This window comes from Oreochromis niloticus, linkage group LG23 (assembly GCF_001858045.2).
Source record: "Oreochromis niloticus isolate F11D_XX linkage group LG23, O_niloticus_UMD_NMBU, whole genome shotgun sequence".
Classification (NCBI taxonomy): Eukaryota; Metazoa; Chordata; class Actinopteri; order Cichliformes; family Cichlidae; genus Oreochromis; species Oreochromis niloticus.
This window is the reverse complement of record NC_031986.2, coordinates 33,576,823-33,598,678: the sequence shown is the minus strand read 5'-3', so window position 1 is coordinate 33,598,678 and position 21,856 is coordinate 33,576,823. Positions and strand designations below refer to the sequence as shown.

The 21,856-nt window shown below is 41.3% G+C and overlaps 1 protein-coding gene across 3 annotated transcripts in view; it reads left to right on the top strand.

Annotated features, from left to right (window-relative positions):
- oca2 (oculocutaneous albinism II) overlaps nucleotides 1–17,975 on the top strand; it is a 53,625-nt gene extending 35,650 nt beyond the window's left edge. Inside the window, exons 19-24 of one of the 3 annotated variants that reach the window (XM_005478669.4) lie at nucleotides 4,024–4,151; nucleotides 4,749–4,808; nucleotides 5,537–5,641; nucleotides 7,005–7,098; nucleotides 8,681–8,774; nucleotides 17,163–17,975. In XM_005478669.4, coding sequence (XP_005478726.1) covers nucleotides 4,024–4,151; nucleotides 4,749–4,808; nucleotides 5,537–5,641; nucleotides 7,005–7,098; nucleotides 8,681–8,774; nucleotides 17,163–17,250 — 569 coding nt within the window. In that variant the 3' untranslated portion in view covers nucleotides 17,251–17,975. Of the gene's footprint in view, nucleotides 1–4,023; nucleotides 4,152–4,748; nucleotides 4,809–5,536; nucleotides 5,642–7,004; nucleotides 7,099–8,680; nucleotides 8,775–9,840; nucleotides 11,978–17,162 lie in introns of those variants that run through there. The other 2 variants (XM_019352256.2, XM_013275057.3) reach the window with 2 other exon arrangements.
- The last annotated feature ends 3,881 nt before the right edge of the window (nucleotides 17,976–21,856 follow it).

Genomic DNA, 21,856 nt, shown 5'->3' with positions numbered 1-21,856 from the left:
AGTGTTTTTTATATCTGTGTGTATCTTCTTATTTTTAACTGCTGTTATGTCTTTTGTCCCCATCCCCTCTAGGCTCTCTTTCTCTCTTCCATTTCCCTCATTAACAAACCGTTCCCTCATCCTGGTTCTCCTGGAGGTGTCTTCTTGTCCCACTTCCTCTACCTTGCAGTATAAGGCACCATAAAAGGACATTTTAAGAAAATGAAAATGTTTGAACTTGTGTCTATGAACACAAATAGATCATCTGATACAAACATAACCAATAAAATGTCGCCATATTTCTTAATCATAGTGGTTTCGTGTCATTGTGTCCATATGACACTTCTGACTGTGATGTCTCTAATCTGCACCGAGCAAATGATCTTAACAGCATCTTATTAATGCTAACACTGTCCCTAAATGAAGATGGCCGTCATCATACACTTGCTGTCATCCCCCCGCCTCGCCGCTGAGGCCACTCAGCCACCAAACACCCTCGGTTAATTACAGGTGCTGCTCAGGTCGCTGCGCCGCGACATTTGTTAAATGGAAATGACCCCACAGCTGCATGTTCTCTGTCCCCGTGGAGGGACAGGAGCAGGTCCAAACACAGCTCTCATTAATGCACGCAGGTGAGAGTCAGATTCGACTACTGCAGCAGTCCCAGGCTGTTCATTTACATGGCTTTTAAAAATTGAGCCTCATTAAAACTTCATTAACTTTACACGCTAAGATTTCATTTCAGTCTGATTATTGGCTGCTCGTTTGATCCCTCTAATGTGCCTGTAGTGTTGTGGGTTACATCTGTAATATGTGAATAATTTCATGAGAATTTCTAGTTTTTTTTATTTGACTGAAACTGTTTACGTTGGTTAAATTCTGACATTTAAAGGATACCTTGTGTTCACTTTCTTTGGGCTATGCCTTAAAGACAGCAGTGATAAGATGTTTTTACAGCACATTTCTTGTCTCAGACGCTGTGCTCCCATGTTTGACAGATGAGTCTGTCAGCTGCTCAGACTCACCTTAAAGCTCTTCTTAATTGGAGAGCACTTTAGGCTTGTCTGCGGCTTATTCCCGTACAGAAGGCAGATCAGGTAAAAATCAGCACAGAGGAAATCAAAGGTGTCTTTACAGTGATGAGAAATAGAAATTCCTGAAGTGGAGCTGAAACAGAGCTAGTTTAAGGTTTATGGTGGAAGCGTTAAAATGTGTCAAATGAAACTACACTGATGAGCTGCAACACTGAAACACTAGGCGATGAGCACTGAGCATCTCTGTGGATCGTGGCATTCATGTGACTTTGACATGCATGACCAGGGTAATGTTGTTACAGACTCGCATAACTCTGCCTGATGGTAGTATCATCCACAACAACTACTCTGGAGCAACTTGAGAAAATCAACTCTAGCCGCCACAAATCCCAGCTCGATTAAGCTTATGCAGGATGCCCCAGAAGAAGCCAGAACCTCAGGCGGAGCCTGTGGCCTGGGACATAGAGCAGGTTATCTACCAATTCAATCGTCAGTGGTTTGATTTCCAGTTTGCATGATAAAAAGGCCTTGGGCAAAATACTGAACCCCAAATAGCCCCCCAGTGCATTCATTAGTACCCGAGTATTTTGGTAAAAGAAGTGCTTAAAGGTGTAGCGTAAAACAACCCCAGACAGCAGTCACTCACATACGGGACTTGTTTTTCTGCCCTTCTGGCTAATTTTAAATTCCTATTTTTTGTCTTTGTTCCTTCAGTCTTTCTCACTGTGTTTGTACTTCCCTCCTGTGTTCATTTTCCTGCTCTCATTAGTGTCTCCTGTGTGTTGTTATGCTCCTCTCCTTAGTGTGTTTTCAGTCTGTTAAATCGTTATCTCCCAAAGTGCCCTATGTACATTTTCCTCATTGTTCCTCCTGTTGTGTTTACCCCGTTTGGACTCTATTTGGACGCTATTTGCCTAATGGACTTTGGTCATCCTGCCTCTCCAGGGTCTTTTTCTGAAGTATGAATTAAAGGCTCTGGTTAAGGCTATATGAATGAAATTAATTAATTAGGCAGTGTATAGATTATACATGTAAGGTGGGTGCAGTCTGAGCAAAACAGCAGCTACGAATCCCCAAACTGAATATTGATATGTATCTTTTTATGTTTCTCTCTGCACCTCATTTCGCATTGCCCAGCTGTTCAGAATCACTTTCTATTTTTAACTTTATGATGATTTTTTCATCTTTATTATTGCCTTCAGAGTAAATGCATTTTGGAGACTAAAATGGCTGATAAAAACAGAAATTCAGCAGGTTATTAACATGTAAACATGCTGTTAAACTGCAATATTGTTTGTTTTTCCATCTTCTTATCAGCCTCTCTGAACATAAACCACCCTCTGTTGCTTTCTTTTTTGTGTCCTTCCATGGCACTTCCTTCTTCACTAATTCCCTTTAGTTGTGAAATTATTTCCCCTAAGGCCTCGGCCAAGGCAATTACTGGTGCTCACCTGTTTAATCAAATTTTCTCCAAGTGGATGCACTCCCTTCCCTCATTCAGAAACACTGATTGTAAATATCAGCAGGCTGGTGCCAACTCCCATCCACCTGACTGCAATGTGATGAAATGACATTCTTGTGATAATGAACACTTCATCAGTCCCACACAGACGAACCAAATACTTTGGTCTTTCTTTCCAGCGGGTAGCACTTCATTGCTATGATCTGTTTATTAGATCCTACTGAGTACATGTGCCAAAACCCGAATATTCTCAGTATTCTCAGACAGTTTTGTTCATCTAGTGCCTCCTTACTGTGGATATAGTTTTCACAGGACGCTCTGCAACGTGCTGAAAAACCAAGTGCATTCTCACTTTTTCCATAGGGATTAAGAGGGTAAGTAGCAGCCTTGTGCTGCTAATCAAGTGCAGCTGATTGACTGATCATCAGTAAGCGTGAGCACCTCCATAAAAGCAGACGTTGTGGTGGTTTGCTGGTCTGGGTCATTCAGGTGTGTGTTAACACCATTCCAAGCAACTGCTGCTGTCCACCAATCTGTGAAGGGTTATAGGGCCCATTCTATCCAGGACAGCTGCCAGTTTTCCAAAAAATTGGACATCCCAATAAATTCACCAAAAAGCTCAGACCGTCCAGTGCTCAGAGAAACTGGAAAAAACCCAAGAGTTTAATTGCAGAGTCTACAGGCCCTGGTTACCATGTAAAATGGTGAAGTTCACGACAGAGCAATTAGAAAAAGACTGAACACGTATGGCTTGGTTGGAAGAGTTGGCAGGAGAAAGTCTCTTCTCTCTAAGACAAACATGGCGGCAAGGCTTAGGCTCTCAAAGCTACATCTAAACAAACAACACGACTTCTGGAACAATGCCAGATGAAGCCAAAGTGGAGATCTTTGTCCATAGTACACAGCAACATGTTTGAAGAAAACCAAACACATAATATCAGGACAAACACAAACACTACAAACGCTGACCAAGAAGTGCTCTGTATACCAAAGTGTACTAAACTCAAATATGAGGCCATTTTTCTGACAGCTAAAACTTGCCTAAACCGATTCATGAAATAGGAAAATGATCCCAAGCACTGCAGCAAAAATTCAACAGAATGACCGAAAAAGAAACAAATCAAGGTGCTGGTCTAGTTAAAGTCCAGACCTCAGCCTGACTGAAATCCTGTGGTGGGGCCTTAAAAACAAATCAATGAAAATTCATCCATTTGAGAGAAAGTCACAGACCAGCTGGTTTCTTTTCTTTTTTGATCATTAATGGCCTGTATATCTATATATCTATCTATATATATATATATATATATATCTATATACATATATATATATATATATATATATATATATATATATATATATATATATATATATCAAAAAAACAGTGGTTGCATGTGTAACGTGATAAAAGTTTTGTTTTTCACTGTGTGAGCAATCTGCTAATATAAATCTGTGAAAATCTGCTAGTCAGTGCTCAGAGTTTTTATGTATATGAACATGTTTTCCTGCTATAAAGGGAGATGTCAGATGGTGTTTCTTGTTCTCTCTCAGGTTGGATCGCTATCTTGGGTGCGCTCTGGCTTTTGGTTCTGGCTGACATTCAGGATTTTGAGATCATCTTGCACCGAGTGGAGTGGGCCACGCTGCTGTTTTTTGCCGGCCTCTTCGTTTTGATGGAGGTATTTAACATACAGGCCGAGTTTCTGGCATTTAACGGAAAGCTCGTTTCTATTTTTTTCCAAAGGAATTTGGACCACAAACCGAACAGTGAAAACCAAAAACTGATGCCAAACAACAACTTTTAATTAGAGCCACTTGAAGCATCCAGATCTAAGATAAATGTAGGTTTAGCTGGGGTCTGCTCTGACGAGCAGCTTCACAGGACACTAAGGAAAAACAGAATCAATGCATAGATTCAATTGGCAGTGCAGCTGGCAGTCAGCTAGCAATGTGCAAAGTAATTATCTGTATTTTCACCCATGGGCTTCAATGAAAGGATGTAAAGAAAAGTGTACTGTCAGCACAGTGAGGGCTTTGTTGTTTCTCTCTTTGTGGGCAAAACTACAACACAGTGTAGAGTCAGTGAAGCAGTGCTCACCAGCACATGAATAATATTCAATCTCAGGAATGATAACAAGGATACATCTGTCTCTGTCTATTTAATAGCCACTAAATGGAAACCAAATAGCTTTTCTTCTTTCGGTTTAATCTCACCTTTAAGTGATTCTCTTCTGATTTTTTTTTTTCTTATTAATCTTCTCCACTTCCTTTTTCAGGCTTTAGCCCAGCTGCAGCTTATTGACTATATCGGAGAACAGACAGCACTGCTTATAAAAGTAAGTTTCCCCTTTGATTCTGAACCTTTACAGTCATCTCTCAGGTCTCCGTGCGACTGGCATCGCTGATAATTGGGCACAGGTGATGCGATATTGCATTCCATGCATATCGATCCTTTTGTTCTTCCTGGCTCGGGATTCAATTATTTTCTTTGCATCTGATTCCTGCCGGCAGCTGAAGGGGTCTGAAGTAATTTTCACCCATATTCTTGCCTCTGTGCATCATGCGAGCGAGGAATTGCACCAGTAATAGCTACGTCAGCTTGCGTTTAGACTGTGGGCCCCTGTGAGCCTAATAATCACACATGACAGGTAGTGTGCTATTTGTGGTTTGTGACCCACTCGGTGTCCCAGAACGATGGACAACATGCTGCGAGAGCTGTGTGGCCTTTCTCTCGTCGTAGGGCTGCAGGACAGCTGAAAGAAAGGAGGAGACTCTGTTTTCCTTACTGTCGCCATGAAGAGGGTTCAAATCACACCGCATGCGGGGAACCAGCCTCGCTGTGTGCCTACAGCACAGATAACACTCAAAGCCACCACCTGTGGTTGTGTCACACATTCAAACAGCTTCATCCTCTCAGCTTCCGCTCCCCGAGGAGAGGAGAGGTGTCAGAGACTGAACATAATTGTTGTGTTTGATTTAAATCAGCGAAGGCAGAGAGAGGGCGTGTGCGTGTGAGCGGCAATAAAAGTAGCAGTTATCTGTCACTCTTATTATCTCCTCTCAGGCGGTGCCAGAAGACCAGCGCTTGGCTATAGCCATTATCTTGGTGATGTGGGTCTCGGCTCTGGCTTCTTCTCTCATTGACAACATTCCCTTCACTGCCACCATGGTAAGAGCTGTGAGCCTGATATCACAGCTGTAGCATATCACACTCTTACACAAACAAATCACATGCAGATTCTGTGACATGGAAGAAAGGCGATTTATGATGTGTAGCTACAGCAATTAAATGCTGATACAGAAGTTAAAAGATGTGTATCATTGGGGAGGGTTCTTATTAAAAAATACACAACAGGCAGAGATGTAACCAGGGTTTAGGGCTGTATGATGTATTAATCAGATGTAGGAGGAAAAAAAACAGGCTCAACATGTGTTAATCATTTCATAATTGGAGGTTTATTTCTGTTAAAAGTGTCTGAACAGCTACTGCCTCACCACATCTGTTGTCAGTTGTCTTTTTTCCCCAAATTAATAGATTCAGCAGAGATCAATGTTTCAGATGAGTGACTCTGTGCTCAATTAAAATGACACTGAGAAAAGAGAAAGATGTTATCCCACTGACAGAATGAGATGCTGCCTTTGAGAATTAAACCATCACATTTTTCGACTAGTCAGTGTGTCCATAGGGGTTTCTGAAAATGTCCTTTTCTCTGATTGTTTTTTTTTTCGCTCATAGTTTCAGGCCCATGCAAGAATTGCTCTACCTGAAAAGAAGAGCACTTCAAAGCGCGTCACTTTTCAATTCAGTGCACCACTGATAAGAAGAAAGCATGTCCTGATTGGCACAATAGAGTGAGGCTGAGGAAAGATTTGTTTTCCCCCTTCAGTCCGCAGTGATTGAGATTAGGAAATTTATGTATAAATGAATCAATTTAGAAGCATTTTCAAAGCAACAGTTCTGCATTTACACTTATTTGCTTTCTGTGCCAGAGTTACAGGAAACTATTGATACTTCACTCATGTCTGTATATAAAAAAATTACAGATCTGGCAGTGAGAGCATCGAAACAAGAGGTACAATGGAAGAGGGCAAACAAATATTCTCCTTAAAAACATCCAACTGTTTGTTCATAATCATTTCAAATGCATTTTTTTAACTATTTTATCCATTCCTGCAAAAGTACATTTAAAGTTTGCTTCCCTAACAAGGGGCAGACATTTAGACTGATATAAATTTAGATTGATATAAAGCAATATGTACCAGTCAAAACTGGTACATATTTAAAAATATGTACACTCTCATATATTTTCACACTGGAGAAGTCGCCCCCTGCTGGGTATTAGAAAGAATTCAGAGAAATAATAATAATTTTCCGAAAGGAGAACAGTCAGGCTTTATTCATCCTGGAGTCCATAAACATGTTATTGTATAGCACTTGCGTCATAACCCCATAACATTTCGCCGTACTAAAAACAGTGTATGTAAATTTTCAAGAAAGAGCTGGTTTCATGATTTTAAATCTGTCTCTGCAGATTCCAGTTCTCATCAACCTGAGTCAGGATGCAGATGTGAACCTGCCAGTTAAACCGCTCATCTTTGCTTTGGCTATGGGAGCCTGTCTGGGTGGTAAGCTTTGCTTCTTGGGCCTCATATGCTGTATTATAAAAATAGTGCATTGCATGTCAGTTTTGGGCAAAATACACAACAGCCTTCCAGACTCCCTCACAGACATCAGGGACTTTATAGTTTATCCCTGTTTGAAAGGTGTGGATCTTTATTGATGACGGCTGCCAGAAGAAGACAACATATGCTCCAGGTGACAGCCACACTTTGTACAGCTGTGTCGCTCCCCGGGGAGGTCAGGCTGCGCTCTTTGTGGGAGCAGCCTCAGGGCTCTCAGAGATCGCCTCACTCAGGCTCATTCTGCGCCCCAGCGGCCAGCCCTTCATCCGACTGTGGCTCTGCTCCGATGGGAAGGACACAAATGGAGAGAGAGAGAGAGAGCTGTCATAGTGTTTCAGTTTAATCAACTGCACTGTGACAGGTCTTTATCGACTGGCAGTGTGATGTTGCCCCTGCCAAGCCCCATCCTCACACTGACACCTTTTGAGATGTGGGCAGTATTGAACTGCAGGATGGGTACGCGTGCTGACTGTTAAAGTAATGCTTTATGAGATTAAGTCAGAAATTACCAAGACAAGGCTGAAAAGTGATGATGCTCAACAGTTTTATAAGACTGTAAAGTACTCATGCTCATAATGTTGAAATATTTTACGTTAACTTATCTTATGCTCAGCTCTATATTTTTATTATTGGGTTCTTCTAGAGCAGCATTGCACGAGTTGAACACGAGTCCTTACTCATCTTCTACTAAACGTTGATGCAGCCACTCGCTCCACTCTCTTCCTGAAACAAGCATCCTGTCTCTTTATGGCCTCTATTCCTTAAAAGCACACTTTCCTGTTACTTCTAATGAGTTTCTGCAAACAGAACGTGATGGTTCTGTGCAGCGTGTCCTCCTCTTGCAGCGGTAGAGGAAACCAACTGAAAAACATAATTTCCCATACTGAAACAGTAGTTACAGTAGAGATTTGTTCCAAGTGTCAATACAAGACAAACATTTCAGTGATGTGTAAGTAACCAATCACTGAAATGTGCTTTTCTAACTCTTCTGCATTTCCCTTTACAGATGAAAAATCATCATCTTCTAACATTAGCCAGCTAAATATCCACCTTCATAGTGGGCTCTGATTGCAGAAGCTGATATTCTGGTCTTTAGCTGTTTTGGGTTTTTTTTCTGAGAAAAAGAAAACTAATATCCACGGCTCTACTTCTTCAGGAAATGCATAGTATTTCAAGTTTTCTTTTCTGGTCAACCTCCAAAAAAATTTTTTAAGCAAACTGATGGAGGTATTTCTGAGTCAGACTGAGCAGGTGGGTGGGCGTGCTGTGTTCAGAGCAGAGCTTTTTCTGAAACCGTACAAAGAGAGACCCTCCATTTAATGCCAATCAGATCCAAGAATAGAAAACAAAATGTTTTTGAAACAGGATGTGAAACAGTGCAGCGTTTCAGAGACACTGACCTGTTTATTTGCAACATTAGCCATGTTTAATATGAGCGTCCAGCTTTGTAGCATTATCTGTTTGCTGGGAAGTAATAAAAAGCAGTTTAAAAGTTTTCTCTGACTTTCTTCTCTTTTCTGTTTAGGAAATGGCACACTGATAGGAGCATCAGCCAACGTTGTGTGTGCAGGCATCGCTGAGCAACACGGATATGGCTTTTCCTTCATGGAGTTCTTCAAGTAAGCAAAGGCGCCATTAACAGCACGAAGCAGTCCCATGCACAAAGAGGTCATAAACAGCAAGTTTGAAAAGTTCCTCTGTTCTTGGTTTGTGGTGCTGAAATACGATAGGCTATTCAGCCTGAGGGGCTACTTACACATTTATGTCCATCATATGTTGCATTGGAAATTGCCAACAATGTGTATGCATAGCCTGAGAACATCTAGTAGAGTATCATGTGACAGAACACGTTTAGTTTGTGTTTGTGCAGCAGGTGCAGCGTTCTGTGAGCGGACTCCAGGAAACAACACGACGCGCACGGGTTTGTTATGTAGTGCAAGCAGTGATTTGAGTCTGTGTCCTCTTCAGTGACCCTGTAGAGAAATGTTTACTACAGCGAGTGTGGAGGAAGTCAACCTGCAGCAATATTCTCTCATGTCGACAGAAATAGAAGTCCCCCAGTCACGCTGAGGCATGAAAGAGGCATAAACAGTGTAACATATGTGTGACTGATTGAACTGATACTGAGTGAAACCGTCCAACCGTGGAGCCTGATTTCAGAACTCTAGGGTGGTTACAAGAAAAAAGTCGAATGAATGGCAGAAAATGTGGTTATATCTCAGGCTGGATGGTCAGCAGGCTTCCTATCAGGTTGCCACCTGCTCACTGATAATTTGCACCCTGGTGACACAGCAGACAGACGTACTTTATGGTTTGCTTGTTGGAGAAGCCGAAGGGGTCAGTTATGTTGAAAAAAGCATGAATATGAGTCTGATTAGGCTTGATATGCAATTGCTTTGAAACTGCATCGCCGTTTTATTTAGGGATCAGCGAAAATTTATTGCGTGTAAGGGATGAAAAGAGACAAAGTCAGAGGATTTTGGGATTTGTGTAACAGATTTGAACAGAGACTTGATTTAACATTAAACTTGTGACACTTATGACTGAACGCGGTGTCTGTGGCTGGCTGTAGATTATTGTCATCAAAGATCTGAAAGTGTTTTCACTGGATGGAGTGACAGCGCTCCATCTTTTCTATTCAGTCCTTTCATCTGAATGACTTGTGCTTGTCATTTCTTTCATCAGATCAATCACAGACAACATTTATACTGATATTCTATCTATACTTACCACCTAACATTTTCTGAAGCACCGCCGTGAAGATGACATTTCAGTTTGTAGTCTAAAGAACATTGACGTTCCCATTCCCAGTCCTTCCATGTGCAAATCTGGAGACGAGGAGAGCAGGACCGAGCACCACAGACAGAACAGACTGGGCTTCATCATATAACAGTGATAAAATTCTGTGATATAAAAAGGAGGAGCTGAGGAAGAGATGGGTTGCTAAGAGGTTTGTTGTTTAAGTTGTGTAATCCTGGCTTTTAAGGAAAATGCTAAATTGATTGGCACTTATTAACGCCTTCTACTCAGTACTTTCTAGTATTCACACACGCACATTCTCACACCATTAAATGCCCAGTGGATACTTCAGCATGTGGACTGGAGGGATCAGTCCACAGGGACCAACCAAATGTTCTAGCTTTTAGTTCCCAGCTGTTTCCCAGTATCTTCCTCTGTCTTAATGTGTTCCCTGGTCTGATATTTTGTTAGCAGTTAGTATTCATGTACTGGTCTCTTGTTTTACTGTGAAAGTTTTCTTCAATTCCCTGTGTGGTTTTGCTTCCCCTTGAGTGATTATCCTGTGTGTCTTCACCTGGTTGTAATCCTTTCACCCATTTTCCCTCATTCCAATCAATCAGGCCTGGGTCTGTTTAAAGACCAAGGGCTATAAATAGACTTCCTCTTTGTACTGTTATGTTCCAGTGTGTGTGTTTGCTTCTGTGCTGTCCTGTTCACCTTTTGCTTAGATTCTCTGGCTCCTCGTATTTGCCTTGTTGTCTATACCGTCTATTTTCTCTTGTATTTGGACTTTTTGTTACTTTTTGGATTTTACTATCAGCTTTCTGTTGGAATTCTCCTGCGTTCAGTATTTTGGGTCCTCAAGTCTACACTGTACACAGCATCACTCTGAAAGGCACACCCTAATCAGCTCAGCCATCAGCTGATCAGTCAGGATTGTGACTTTGTGGCCTAACTCAACTAACGCTATGCTCAATTTGTTGTTTTCAGTGAGTTGTAATTTATTCTAAAGACTTGCAGAAGTATTGCACTTTCCACATACCTAAGCTACAGGATATATTACTATGTGACTACTACGTTTTAATATTGTAATCTGATCTGTGGCAGGTTGCTTCATTGATATTCCTATTTACAGCTAATAAGACTGTGGCTGAGAAGAAAAAGAACAACTGCAGGTGACCTTTGGCATTAAGAAAATTCCACCATTATTTTTTCAGCCTTCGTTACCTGCTCAATCGGCTCTGACATGCCAGTGAAGTAATTGGTGGAAAATGTGTCAGAGTTGGTTAAAGCTCGTTGACAAATTTCTTAGCGCACTAAAAAGACTCTGGGACGTCTGTCTGCAAAGGATTTCATTGAAATGGAGGGAAACAGTTGCAACCCGTCAGCTCTACTTCTCTCCCGCTGTAGCTGTGTTTACAGTTATTGGACAGGAGCATTGCTCTTGGCTGAAGCACTGCCTGTAATTGGCTGTCTGTGGCAAGGGTCACTGCTGTTCAGAGAGACAGGCAAGGGGGAGCGAAGTCTGGTCTGAAACTCTGGGCAGCTGGGATTGACTAGTGCTGTATCAGGAGGATGAATTCAGGGGCCAGATGAGCCCATGGGGGCACAAATGCCTTTTTGATAAGCCATCACAAAGGAAAATGAGTGGCCTCGAATAGCTCAGCCGTTAGCATGGTCCCTGTTGCTTCCTTCGTGCCTCAAGGCCCTTATCATCCTCCTCTCCACAAACCATTAACCTAAGGTGCATCACTAAAGTAACAGCTCTGTATGTTGTGTATAGTCCAGGTCGGTTGAATAGAAACTGCCACGGGTGCTTGTAATGTATTGCACTCTAGAATAGACCCACTGCAAAATGTACTTGTAAATGCCTATCAATGTGGCAAATTGGTACAGTTTTGAGACACAAAAACAAATGACATTAGACAATGTAAGGTGCTTCAGAGTGTCTTTTTTTTTTTTGACCACATGTTGCACATGTACAGTCATCTGCAGGAAATCTATACAGAAAACAATAAGCCTCTGCACTGCAGAGGCAGGTGTTGTAGCTTTATTTCTAATAAACGTTGCAATCACGCTCATACATATTTTTGGAGGTTTTTTTGTGTACCGCTTCACAGCTTAAACGCTGCACGAGTGTGCTTTTTGTGCTCGTTGAATAGAACAGGTCAACCATTATCACAGGGGAGCAGCGCTGCTCTCTCTGTCCTACAGCCTCCACAGTCAGAGAAGCGCGGCCCATTGGTTTATCTAAAGAGTCTTTGAGATTGCATCAGGACTTTCAAAGGGCTCCCATCATTTGCAATTAAGTCATTGTGTGAGATCACAAGGTTTGATAGGGATTTTTAGACAAGGTGAACCCTGCTCCTCTCTGTGGTATATTGTGGTGTCTTTTTCATGTGCCCCGTGTCCCCTCGTGCTGTGCCTGTGATCGGGAAATAGGTATTGCTCCGTAGAAAGGGATTCGCTCATGCAGAGGTGACCTCAGGCTGTGTGACAGTGATAACAGTCAGACAGGCTCATTTTTCCCACAAGCAATATATGATTATAGTGTAGTTTAAATGAAAAAGCATGTGGTATTAACAGAAACAGAGCAGTGTAGTCAAAGAACTGAATTCTCACATTACAAATCAATATAAACACCAAAGCTGAAGTGGCCCTCCATCTGTGCAGCTAAATGCTGCATTACTGTCCACTCTGGAGGTGCTTTAGAGCACTGACAGACCTGTTCTATTCCATGCCTTCTCTGTGGTTCATCAACATCTGAGGATGTTGACCTGCGCACAAAATAGGTAGCATTACCCACTTTGCATCTTTTTGCACAATATTATTTCCAGTAGCTGTCGGGTGCATATTGACAGCTGCACTAAAAGCTTTGTGTATTTGACTTGGTAATAAAACCTGTGACAGCTTCCATTTAAATCAACAAATTCAACACAGATCATCGGCTGCTTTTGTCTTTGTTTGATCAGGACAGAATTTCATGCAGCACATCTACCACGGCTTGATTGCAAACTGTCATGTGCAAAAACCTAAACCTTTACACTCATACAACTGATAAGAAAGGACTGGACTTAGGAAACTCTTATTTAATATTTGGAAAATAAGGTGAAAGGCATTCTATGGAGCACTGAAAAGGAACTCTTTTCTTTGGCTCTGGCTCTACTCTGGCAGCCGCAGCTGCAGTTCAACCCCAAGATTTAGAGCGCCACATGGTGATCTAAATCTTGGAAGGAACCACTGGAGAGCTGGGGAGCATATAGGAAAACAGACTAATAGGTTATTGAAATATGTTGAGCCTGAAGTCAGAGTTTTCAGTGTCTTGAAGGTGGTGCTTTTCATCTGATTAGGTCACCACAGTAACTTATAGTGAACTCATAACCTAGTCCAGAGTTGGTTATAAGGGTTAACACCACAGGAGGAAGATGTGACACCGTCCTTTGTAGTCAGCCATTCTGAAGAATGTGTTGCTTACAAAGCAGACCCTCATGCAGGGTGGATTTTGAATGACTTCTGTGCTGTAGCAATGTCTGGCAATGGTAGACAAGAAAACCAGTTCCTTTCAGGTGCATGAAAATGAAGAACATTTGGATAGGAAACTAAGAATGTTACTACTGCAAAATCCTGACACCTTCTAGAGAAAAGGCATTCACCATACTGAAAGTTTAGAGATGTGGTACCAGTACTACAGAAGATGCATTCTTCTGTAGATCTTTTACTTATTTACTTATTATCAGAAAAAAGAAAATAGTTCTAAACTTAATATATATTAGCTAAAATCTTTTTAGTAAATCTTATATTAATTTTATCTTTTCTTCACAGTTCCCCTCACTTTTGCTACTGATGCGTAAATAATGATAATCACTCAAAAATGACAATGACCATTATGACTCAGTTGAGAAACTTTGAAACTGTTTTTTTTTTTTTTTGTTACAATTAAAATGCAACAGAATGTCTTAAAATCATGAAAGTGCTGAAGTGCCGATGAAGCCTTATTATTCTTCAGTCCAAGTACTTATTTGCCATTTCTGCAAGCATATTCAATAGAAACTTCATAATTTAGTTTGAGCAGCAGAGATGGTACACTGACTGCAGTTTTCACACAGGCACTTACACATATAAACCCAGTTCCTACAAAGTAGAGACACTGTATAAAACAGATAAAAACAGAACACAATGATTTACAAATCTCATAAACCCATATTGTATTTATAAGTGGATCTATAAAACAAAGAAACCAAAAAAAATTCTTAAATTGACAAAATGTACCCTTTTAGGATAAAAAAAACCATCTTGGAGTTGTATGCTTTACCAGAGATGATTCAGCAGAGAGAAATGCATCCAGACACTTTTGAACAGAACAGGAAATGGATGGCAGCTGTCTCATTTCAATCAGTAGATGAACTGGCAAATATTTATATTGCATACACGCACACGCGCGTGATGTGTGGTGGAAATACCTACATGCTATCATAGAAGTAATGCAGATAAATGTTTTCTTTTTTTTGGCTGTATCATATGACATGAACCAACAGTGGTTCAGTAATGTGATCCTTGCAAGTGCTGCAAACATAGCTGAAGTGTGAAGCTTGTTGTCTCTGGTTGCTATTGTGGCTCCTGTCCTTTAGCTATTGGTTGTAGCTTTTTTTGTTTTGCCCCTCTTCAATCCTTCAGCACTGTGATGCCAAACTGTGATGATTCGGGTCATTCCCATTCATTAGGGTTGATGCCCCTGATGTTCAGGTCCCATCTGCAAACGGGACCTGCTGAGATGCTGGGGGACATCGGGTCACCTGATGTTCGTATCGATCGAGATAGACTCCGATCGACACTGACAGGAGGAGAGGCATGCTCTGAGAGCTGGCTTGTTTAAGCACAGTTACATTAGTGACTATTTGTTGTAGGCAGTGAAGGTGAAATGGTTCTAGGTGATTCTTTTGATGTCCCGCACTCTCTATTTGTCTTTTTGCCTAGTAAAAGATACTATAGGCTGCTGCTGGCGACAACAGAACCCAAACAGCTAAAATAATCAGTCATTTTGTTGGTTTTCTTGATGCTGATAGCCAGCCCAGACTCATTGCAGGCATGAGCAAACTGGTTGATGAGCTGCTGAAGGTCCTCCTTAGTGTCACCTCTCTGAGTTGCATCATCAGAGGAAGATAGTTCTCTGATGAGAACTTTAAAAGCCTTGGCCTTCAGCAGACGGCCCTATACGACTACCATAGTGACCCGTAAAGGCAGCTAAACATAAGAAAATGAAAAAGAAAACAAAGTTGTGGGCAGCTGCAGTGATCATCAGATACTCATTCTGAACCCAAATGGTCATCTCAGGCCTTGAGATCCTCTAAGAAGGGGTCATGTCCAGCACACAGCAAAGAGACGGGTAACCTTTTGTCTCTCTGACAATCAGACTTGCACGGTTAACCTTGCCGTTTCATATAAGCATCTGTGTGCTTTATAAGCTACACATAAAACCACACGTAAGCCAAATATAATGTTTATCGTCATAATAATTGCATTTGAATTAACTGTCATCATTTTGTCTTTAATCCTAATATAAAGATTAACACAGCTAATATAGCAGCTGTATGTTTATGTTTTTTTTCCAGGCTGATTTGGCCCAAACTTTTTCTCTTCAGTCTGTCAGAGTGAGAGCAACATCTGCTCTTAATGATATTTTAATGATATGTCCTCTTATTTTTTTAGTCTTAATTAGTCCTTTTCTGCTTTGATGAAGACTGATGGCTGGCACGCTGAATATACATGCAGTTTCTGTTTTTGTCCTCCAAAGTGATCTGTGGCACAGAGTGAGGATGAACAGATCTCTGGCCCTCGGAGCTGCCATGTGTCCATATAGGACATGGTAGACATCCAAACACGAGCCATCTGCAGTTCAGGAGTCATCTAAGGACACATTTTCAATTAAGGAGACTAATTCAGGGATGAGAAGTAGAAACATACATGACAGCAGTCACCACCGATGCTTCATGCAGGGAACTACATTTCAGTCATTACATTCAGAAGTAGGCTGGCCTTTAAAAATGTCACCATGTGAAGCCATTTCTGTTTCAATCAACAACTTTGGACTAATGAGATGTGTGCATGCAGCCGAGGACTTTTTAGATTGGTCCGTTGTACGCAATGTGCATGTCTCGGAGCATCTGCTAGTTTTAGTGTGCAGGAAGACAAGCTTTCACCTGCAGGCTGATGTGTCCTTGATCAAGATGCTGAATTTTTAACGGCTCTGAGCGGCTGTGCAGCTCTGACCTCCCTGTGCTGCAGGCTGAGTGAAGACAGAGTTAGCTGTGGAGCTCAGCAAAGTGTCACACATCAATAAGACTGGGTTTTGCAATAATTTGGTTTTCTCTATATGAGGAGTTGGACTGTCTGTGGCTGCCAAAGGTCAAAATATGTCTCTCACAAAGAGAGATGATAATAAAGAGAAGAAAAATCCTTGTAAGATAAAGGTCTTTTATTACTTTTTCAAACCGAGCTTTAGTGCCAGGATTTTTTTTAATGCCATTTTTGGTAATATATATATATTTTTTAAAAGAGAAATTTGAGAGAATAAACCAGGATAAATGTAAATGGAAGCTAGGACTTCATGTGACATTACACGATGCCTTACACTTATTGAAGCAAATTGCTGTTTGCGTCAGTAGGCCTGTGAAAGGTGCTGGAGCTATAGTAGAAAATAATAAAAGTTGTAAACACCATTTCTTGACTTCTTGTTCTGTGTGTACTGGAGCTTACGTTCCTGCTAAACTAACAGCTTCCATTGAATCATGCAACAATAGCAAAATAATAGAAGACACACACTGATGGGAACAATGAATACATTTTAAGATGATGACAACAACTACAAAAACACTGCCAATCAGCTCCTTCCCCACGGCAAGAGCCAAATTACATGAGAGTTGGTGGACAGGCGGAGCATTTGGTGAGACTCCAAATTATTTTTCTTAAAATGGTGATATTGGTGGAGGTTGAGCTCTGTGACTTTTCTGAGTGGCTAACTTTTAGCTCAGGACAGTTCATACCATCCTTTTAATTCAAATGGTTAATCTAGGGCACATCTGCAAGCCACTTGACAACCCACCTGTCCCCCTGCTCCTCCTTTATTGCTGTTTCTGACTTTCTGTATATGCCCTGATCAGAGACAGGCCACCACATCCAGGTTACTGCAGCCCGTAAATCTTTTTATTCCAGTAATCCTGACTGAAGTGCTGATCATTGCATCTAACTTGCTCTTCTCTTGTTTTGTACAGGCTGGGATTCCCCATGATGATAATGACATGCATGATCGGCATGTGCTACCTGCTGGCCACACACATCGGACTGGGATGGAACATGTGAACCGTACCTGCTGCACAGAGATCCAAAGAAACTGTGACCACTCCTCCAAGAGTCTGAGTTCACTGTAACGTGATGTGTAACCTGACTGCTCAGTTTACCGGCATTATATGAAGCATCGCAGCCATATTTTTCAAAGCGCGGAAAGGTGGTGTCTTTGAGTAAGTGTAGACCATCAGGGACCAGATTTATCTGAGCTTTCACCAAAATCCAAGAAATTTCTGAAACAAAAATGTTATGGTGTACATGGTGCTATGGCTTCACAGGGTAAAATAACTAGTGTAAGCATTTGAAGGTGTGCTCGCTGATGTCAGACTGTCCGTTCTTTTGGAAACAGACAAAAAAGAAACAAAAAAAGAAAAAGTGGCCTGTTTAGAAAACCAATCACAAACATTACACCAGTGGTTTACCAAACTTCTGTTTATATTTACAACAAGATCCAGTGAAAGGGATTTTCTAATGGTTTGTGTCAAAGGCAGCATCAATTTAACTGCGAAGAACCGATGAGACAAGAAAGCAGTTGTAGACTCTGGTCGAAGCATTGTATACCACCTAGTGGATTATGTACATGTAAACTCACTGATTTATTTCAGCAATCATATTCATCATGTAAATGCTTTCACCGCACTGAACAGCATCTTCTTACTTTATCTGTTTTTCTGTATACATTGTACAGCCCAACATCCTGAACAGCCAAAAGGAGAACGAAAAATAAATCGAGGAATAAACTTGTGTGTTAGAATTTATATTTATTACAGACGCTCATCAGGGAAACACAGACTTTAGACACTATTGAAAAACTTTCGATGCTTCTATTCTGCAGCCAGAGGTCAAAAGACCTTCCAGGAATGGTGATGCTATTTTCCAGAGGATTGACTGTTGATCCCTAATCTGGAACCTAACCAGCTCCAAAAGGTACTATGGCGATATAGTCTGGTAAGAAGTGAACCACCTACTTAGCAGAGTAAACCCTGAAGTTCCTTGGATAAGCCCAAAACTTGCACAAGCCAGTGTACTCCTAGTGTCGGTCCCAAGCCTAGATGAATAAGATCTGGAACAGAATCTTTGCCAAGTCAGACGTGTGGCTCATGAAGAATGTGATTCCCTAATCAATCACTGGTTGATCAGGGTGCCACCACAAACTGCTACTGTTTGCTGAAGACAAAGAGAAGAGGGTGAAGATTCATGGATGTAGTTAGGAGAACATGCAGATGACTGGTGTGACAGAGGAGGATGCTAGGGATAGGGTGAGATAGAAGCAGATGCTCAGATGTGCAGATGTGGCGACACCTAAAAGAAGCAGCTGAATGAAGAAGAGGAAGGGTTTTTGTACAGTAGATAACAGACTGCGTTTCTTGTTTCTTGTTTCTGTGTGGGAAATGCTTTCTGGCTCTTCAGTTAGACCGACTCTCTCGAGCTACATTCACAGCTCTACTTTCACCGTTTACCAGCAGTGAGAGAGTAAAACTGACTCTTGTTTTTCCTTTAATGAGTCAGGCTCCGGGCCAGCAAAACTCCAGCAGCACAGATCGATGTACAGCATGCAGTTCCTGTAGGACTGCTGTTCCATATTAACACTTTTTACTCCCAAGGGAACGTGAACTGGGGGATACCTCAGCTGGTTAGAATCACTGGAAATATGTGGCGTCCACTTTGTTGCCCCTGTCGAACCGTGCTCAGGATCACAGTTAATTAATTTAAAGACCTCAGAGAACTCTATCATTATACATTAATGTATTTAATGTGTTTCAGGATTTAGAGTCATCTATAGCTGGAGGCTCAACCTGCTTTTTTCATCTCCACTAAACTTTAAAATCTCTCTCTCACACACACACAGTCACACACTGTCAAGTGTTTTTAGCATGGGATGACAATGACAGCCCGTCTGCCAGCAGATCTACCAGGATCTGAAATACTTCACTATTTACTCAGTGGATCACCCTGATTTTTTTTCCTTTAAACAGAAAGTTGTGGTTGCCAGATGATGAAAAAAAACTGTAAAAGTGATCCCTGCGTAGGTTCCTCATTCATCTAATTTGTCCCTTGTGGAGGTGGTCCCAAGGGTCATTGACCCAATACTGATTATGTGAGTCATCACATGAGCCAAAGGGTGAAAAAAAAAATGTTCAGATTCTAGACCAACAGCACAGATAGTTTGAAAAAAGTCAAGGAGGTTGTTTGTGTTCACTATGATTGGCCATCACTGATCAGAGGTGGTGAATTATGACAGGAGCCATCAGCTACCTACATTATACTCTTGGTATCCCTTCCCAGGCGCTTCAACCTGCACTCACACCTTGCCTCATGTGATCGATACTGCAAAACATCCAATATCCCAAAGGGGGGTCTCTAAGCTGGCAAGCTCTTGTTTTTGGTTGAATTTTGCACCCTGTCATGTCTACTGAGTTTTTAGTGCTTTCCTCCCACGTCTTCTGTGTTCTTCCATCTCTGTCTTCATGTTTGGCATTAGGTCTTCATCTCTCACTTCTGGCAAACGCTGTTACAAGGTTACTTCCTGTTTTACTATGAAAGTTAGTTTCCTCACGCATCTTGTTTTTGTTTTACTTCCTGCTTTTTCCCCTCTGATCTCATCAGTGTTACTAGTTTAATTTCACGTGCCTTTTACTTATCCATTTCTCATTTTGCAATAAGCCCTCTGGGTGTTTATAATCTCTGTTTCTTAGTCCTGTTTTGACTATTTGCTTCTCATTATATTTTTTAAATTCTTATTTTTATTACAGAATTAAGTTTCGTAGGTCAGACGCAAAACAAAGATTTTTCTTCAGCACCAACAAATATTTAATTTTTCTTTTAATGACTGAGGTCTCCGACAACATTTTTCCAATTAGGCTGACACAGCTGCAGAGGCTTGCATCCTGGCTGACACGGAGACACTTTTTCTGTTGTTTGCTTTGCTGTTTTGCATAACTGCTGACATTTTGTTAGAGCTGGAGCTAATCCAGCTCTTCTGTGAGCCACTTATCTGGTGTTCAGTTTGGTCATTCTCAATGACAGTTGAAGCATATTTATTGTGGTCACTGACCCCAATATTTTTTTCCAGAAATCCAAAGAGAGTATTACAATGAACAGGCAATTTTTAAACTATTGTCATCAGACAACTACTGTGAGAATTCATGGCCTTTGCTCTGTTAGTTTTCCTCCCTGGATGTGATGTGCTCACCTTTAAACGCTCAGAGGTGACGCACAACCATGATCCTTCCTGTTTTGCCTGAACAACATTCAGATGTAAAAGCTGCTTTGATTAGACAGAGCATGGCTGCGTTAAGAAGACCTGGAGATGACATTCAAAGATCAGGATGACTTCCTATCAGAGCTGCTCATTGATGCGTACGCTGAGAAATGTCTGCCATGTTTCAGGAGGTTTCCTCGGAGTTCTGCATTTTTGGACATTTCTCCAGCCGAGCAGGCTGAGTCAGGCGGCCTGCCTGCGTGTACCAGATAAAATAAAATATTCATCTGGTTCTCCTGGGCTTCCCATATGTTAATGGACTGAATAGATAACATTCTGATAACAAAAATGTAGCAGTTTGTGATGCTCATGAAAATATCAGCCCTGTTCACCTTTTTATACCTTTTTTTTCTTGGGATTGTCTGTGTGTTTCCAAGGCAGTGTGAATTACTTTCTTTTTTTCTTTTTCTTGAGCTGTGCATTACTCAGGTTTAAATCAGACATACTCTGTCAGAGTGACGCTGAGAAATGCTTTGCAGACAAATGCCGAAACATGAGATGATAGGACATGTCTTTAATAAACTATGCTAAGCTAACAAGCTAATGGAGGAGTTAATAGAAGAGTGGAAGCTGCTGCCATCTTTCACTAACCCAGCAATGATGAATGCAAGCAAAGAAACTATTAACCTCCCAGTGTTCTATCATACATCATGTTAGTCCAGTAAGAACTTTGTTATCGAGCTTTTGACCCTATTTATTTTGTGTGGACAAGCAAATGTACCTCTGTGATATACAGCAGTGTATCAGGGTTACTGAAGGTAAAAACAAAATTACAACAAAAAGAGGCAGTACCAACGTTAAGTAATGAAAGTTAAGAAATTCACAGCTGAAAACAGTTGATTCACTTACCCTAACTTCACCAATCAGGTTAAGTGGGCACACAAAGCTGGTTGCTAAGTTAGCCCAGGGGGTTCCCTGCACTTTCACATGAGAAGGGTGGAGCTGGTGATATCTGACCAATCAGAATTACTGGCAACAGAGTGGCTGATTTTACACAGGAAAAATAAGCTGTCTCTCAAAACGTAGGCGGCATCCTTCGGAGGACCCGGCCTTCACGGTCTACGTGGGCCGGGTCCTTCGAAGACTGAGAAGGCCGGAAGTGCGAGGCTGTGACGGTCTAGCCTTCAGATTTGCGTCACCGCTGTCTCGGTGGAGTTAAATAAACTCAGCCGTCTGCTCCTTGCTATCTAAAATATAACAGGACACTGGCATAAATTCTCGACTGTCTCATACTGCTGTTTAATCAGTTTTCTGTTTGACGTTTATTCAGCTGTGTGAAAATCCTGGAGGATTAATAAAGTTTTATTTAATCTAATCTAATCTAATAACTTTGATCTCAGCCAAACCAATTTCCTCCGG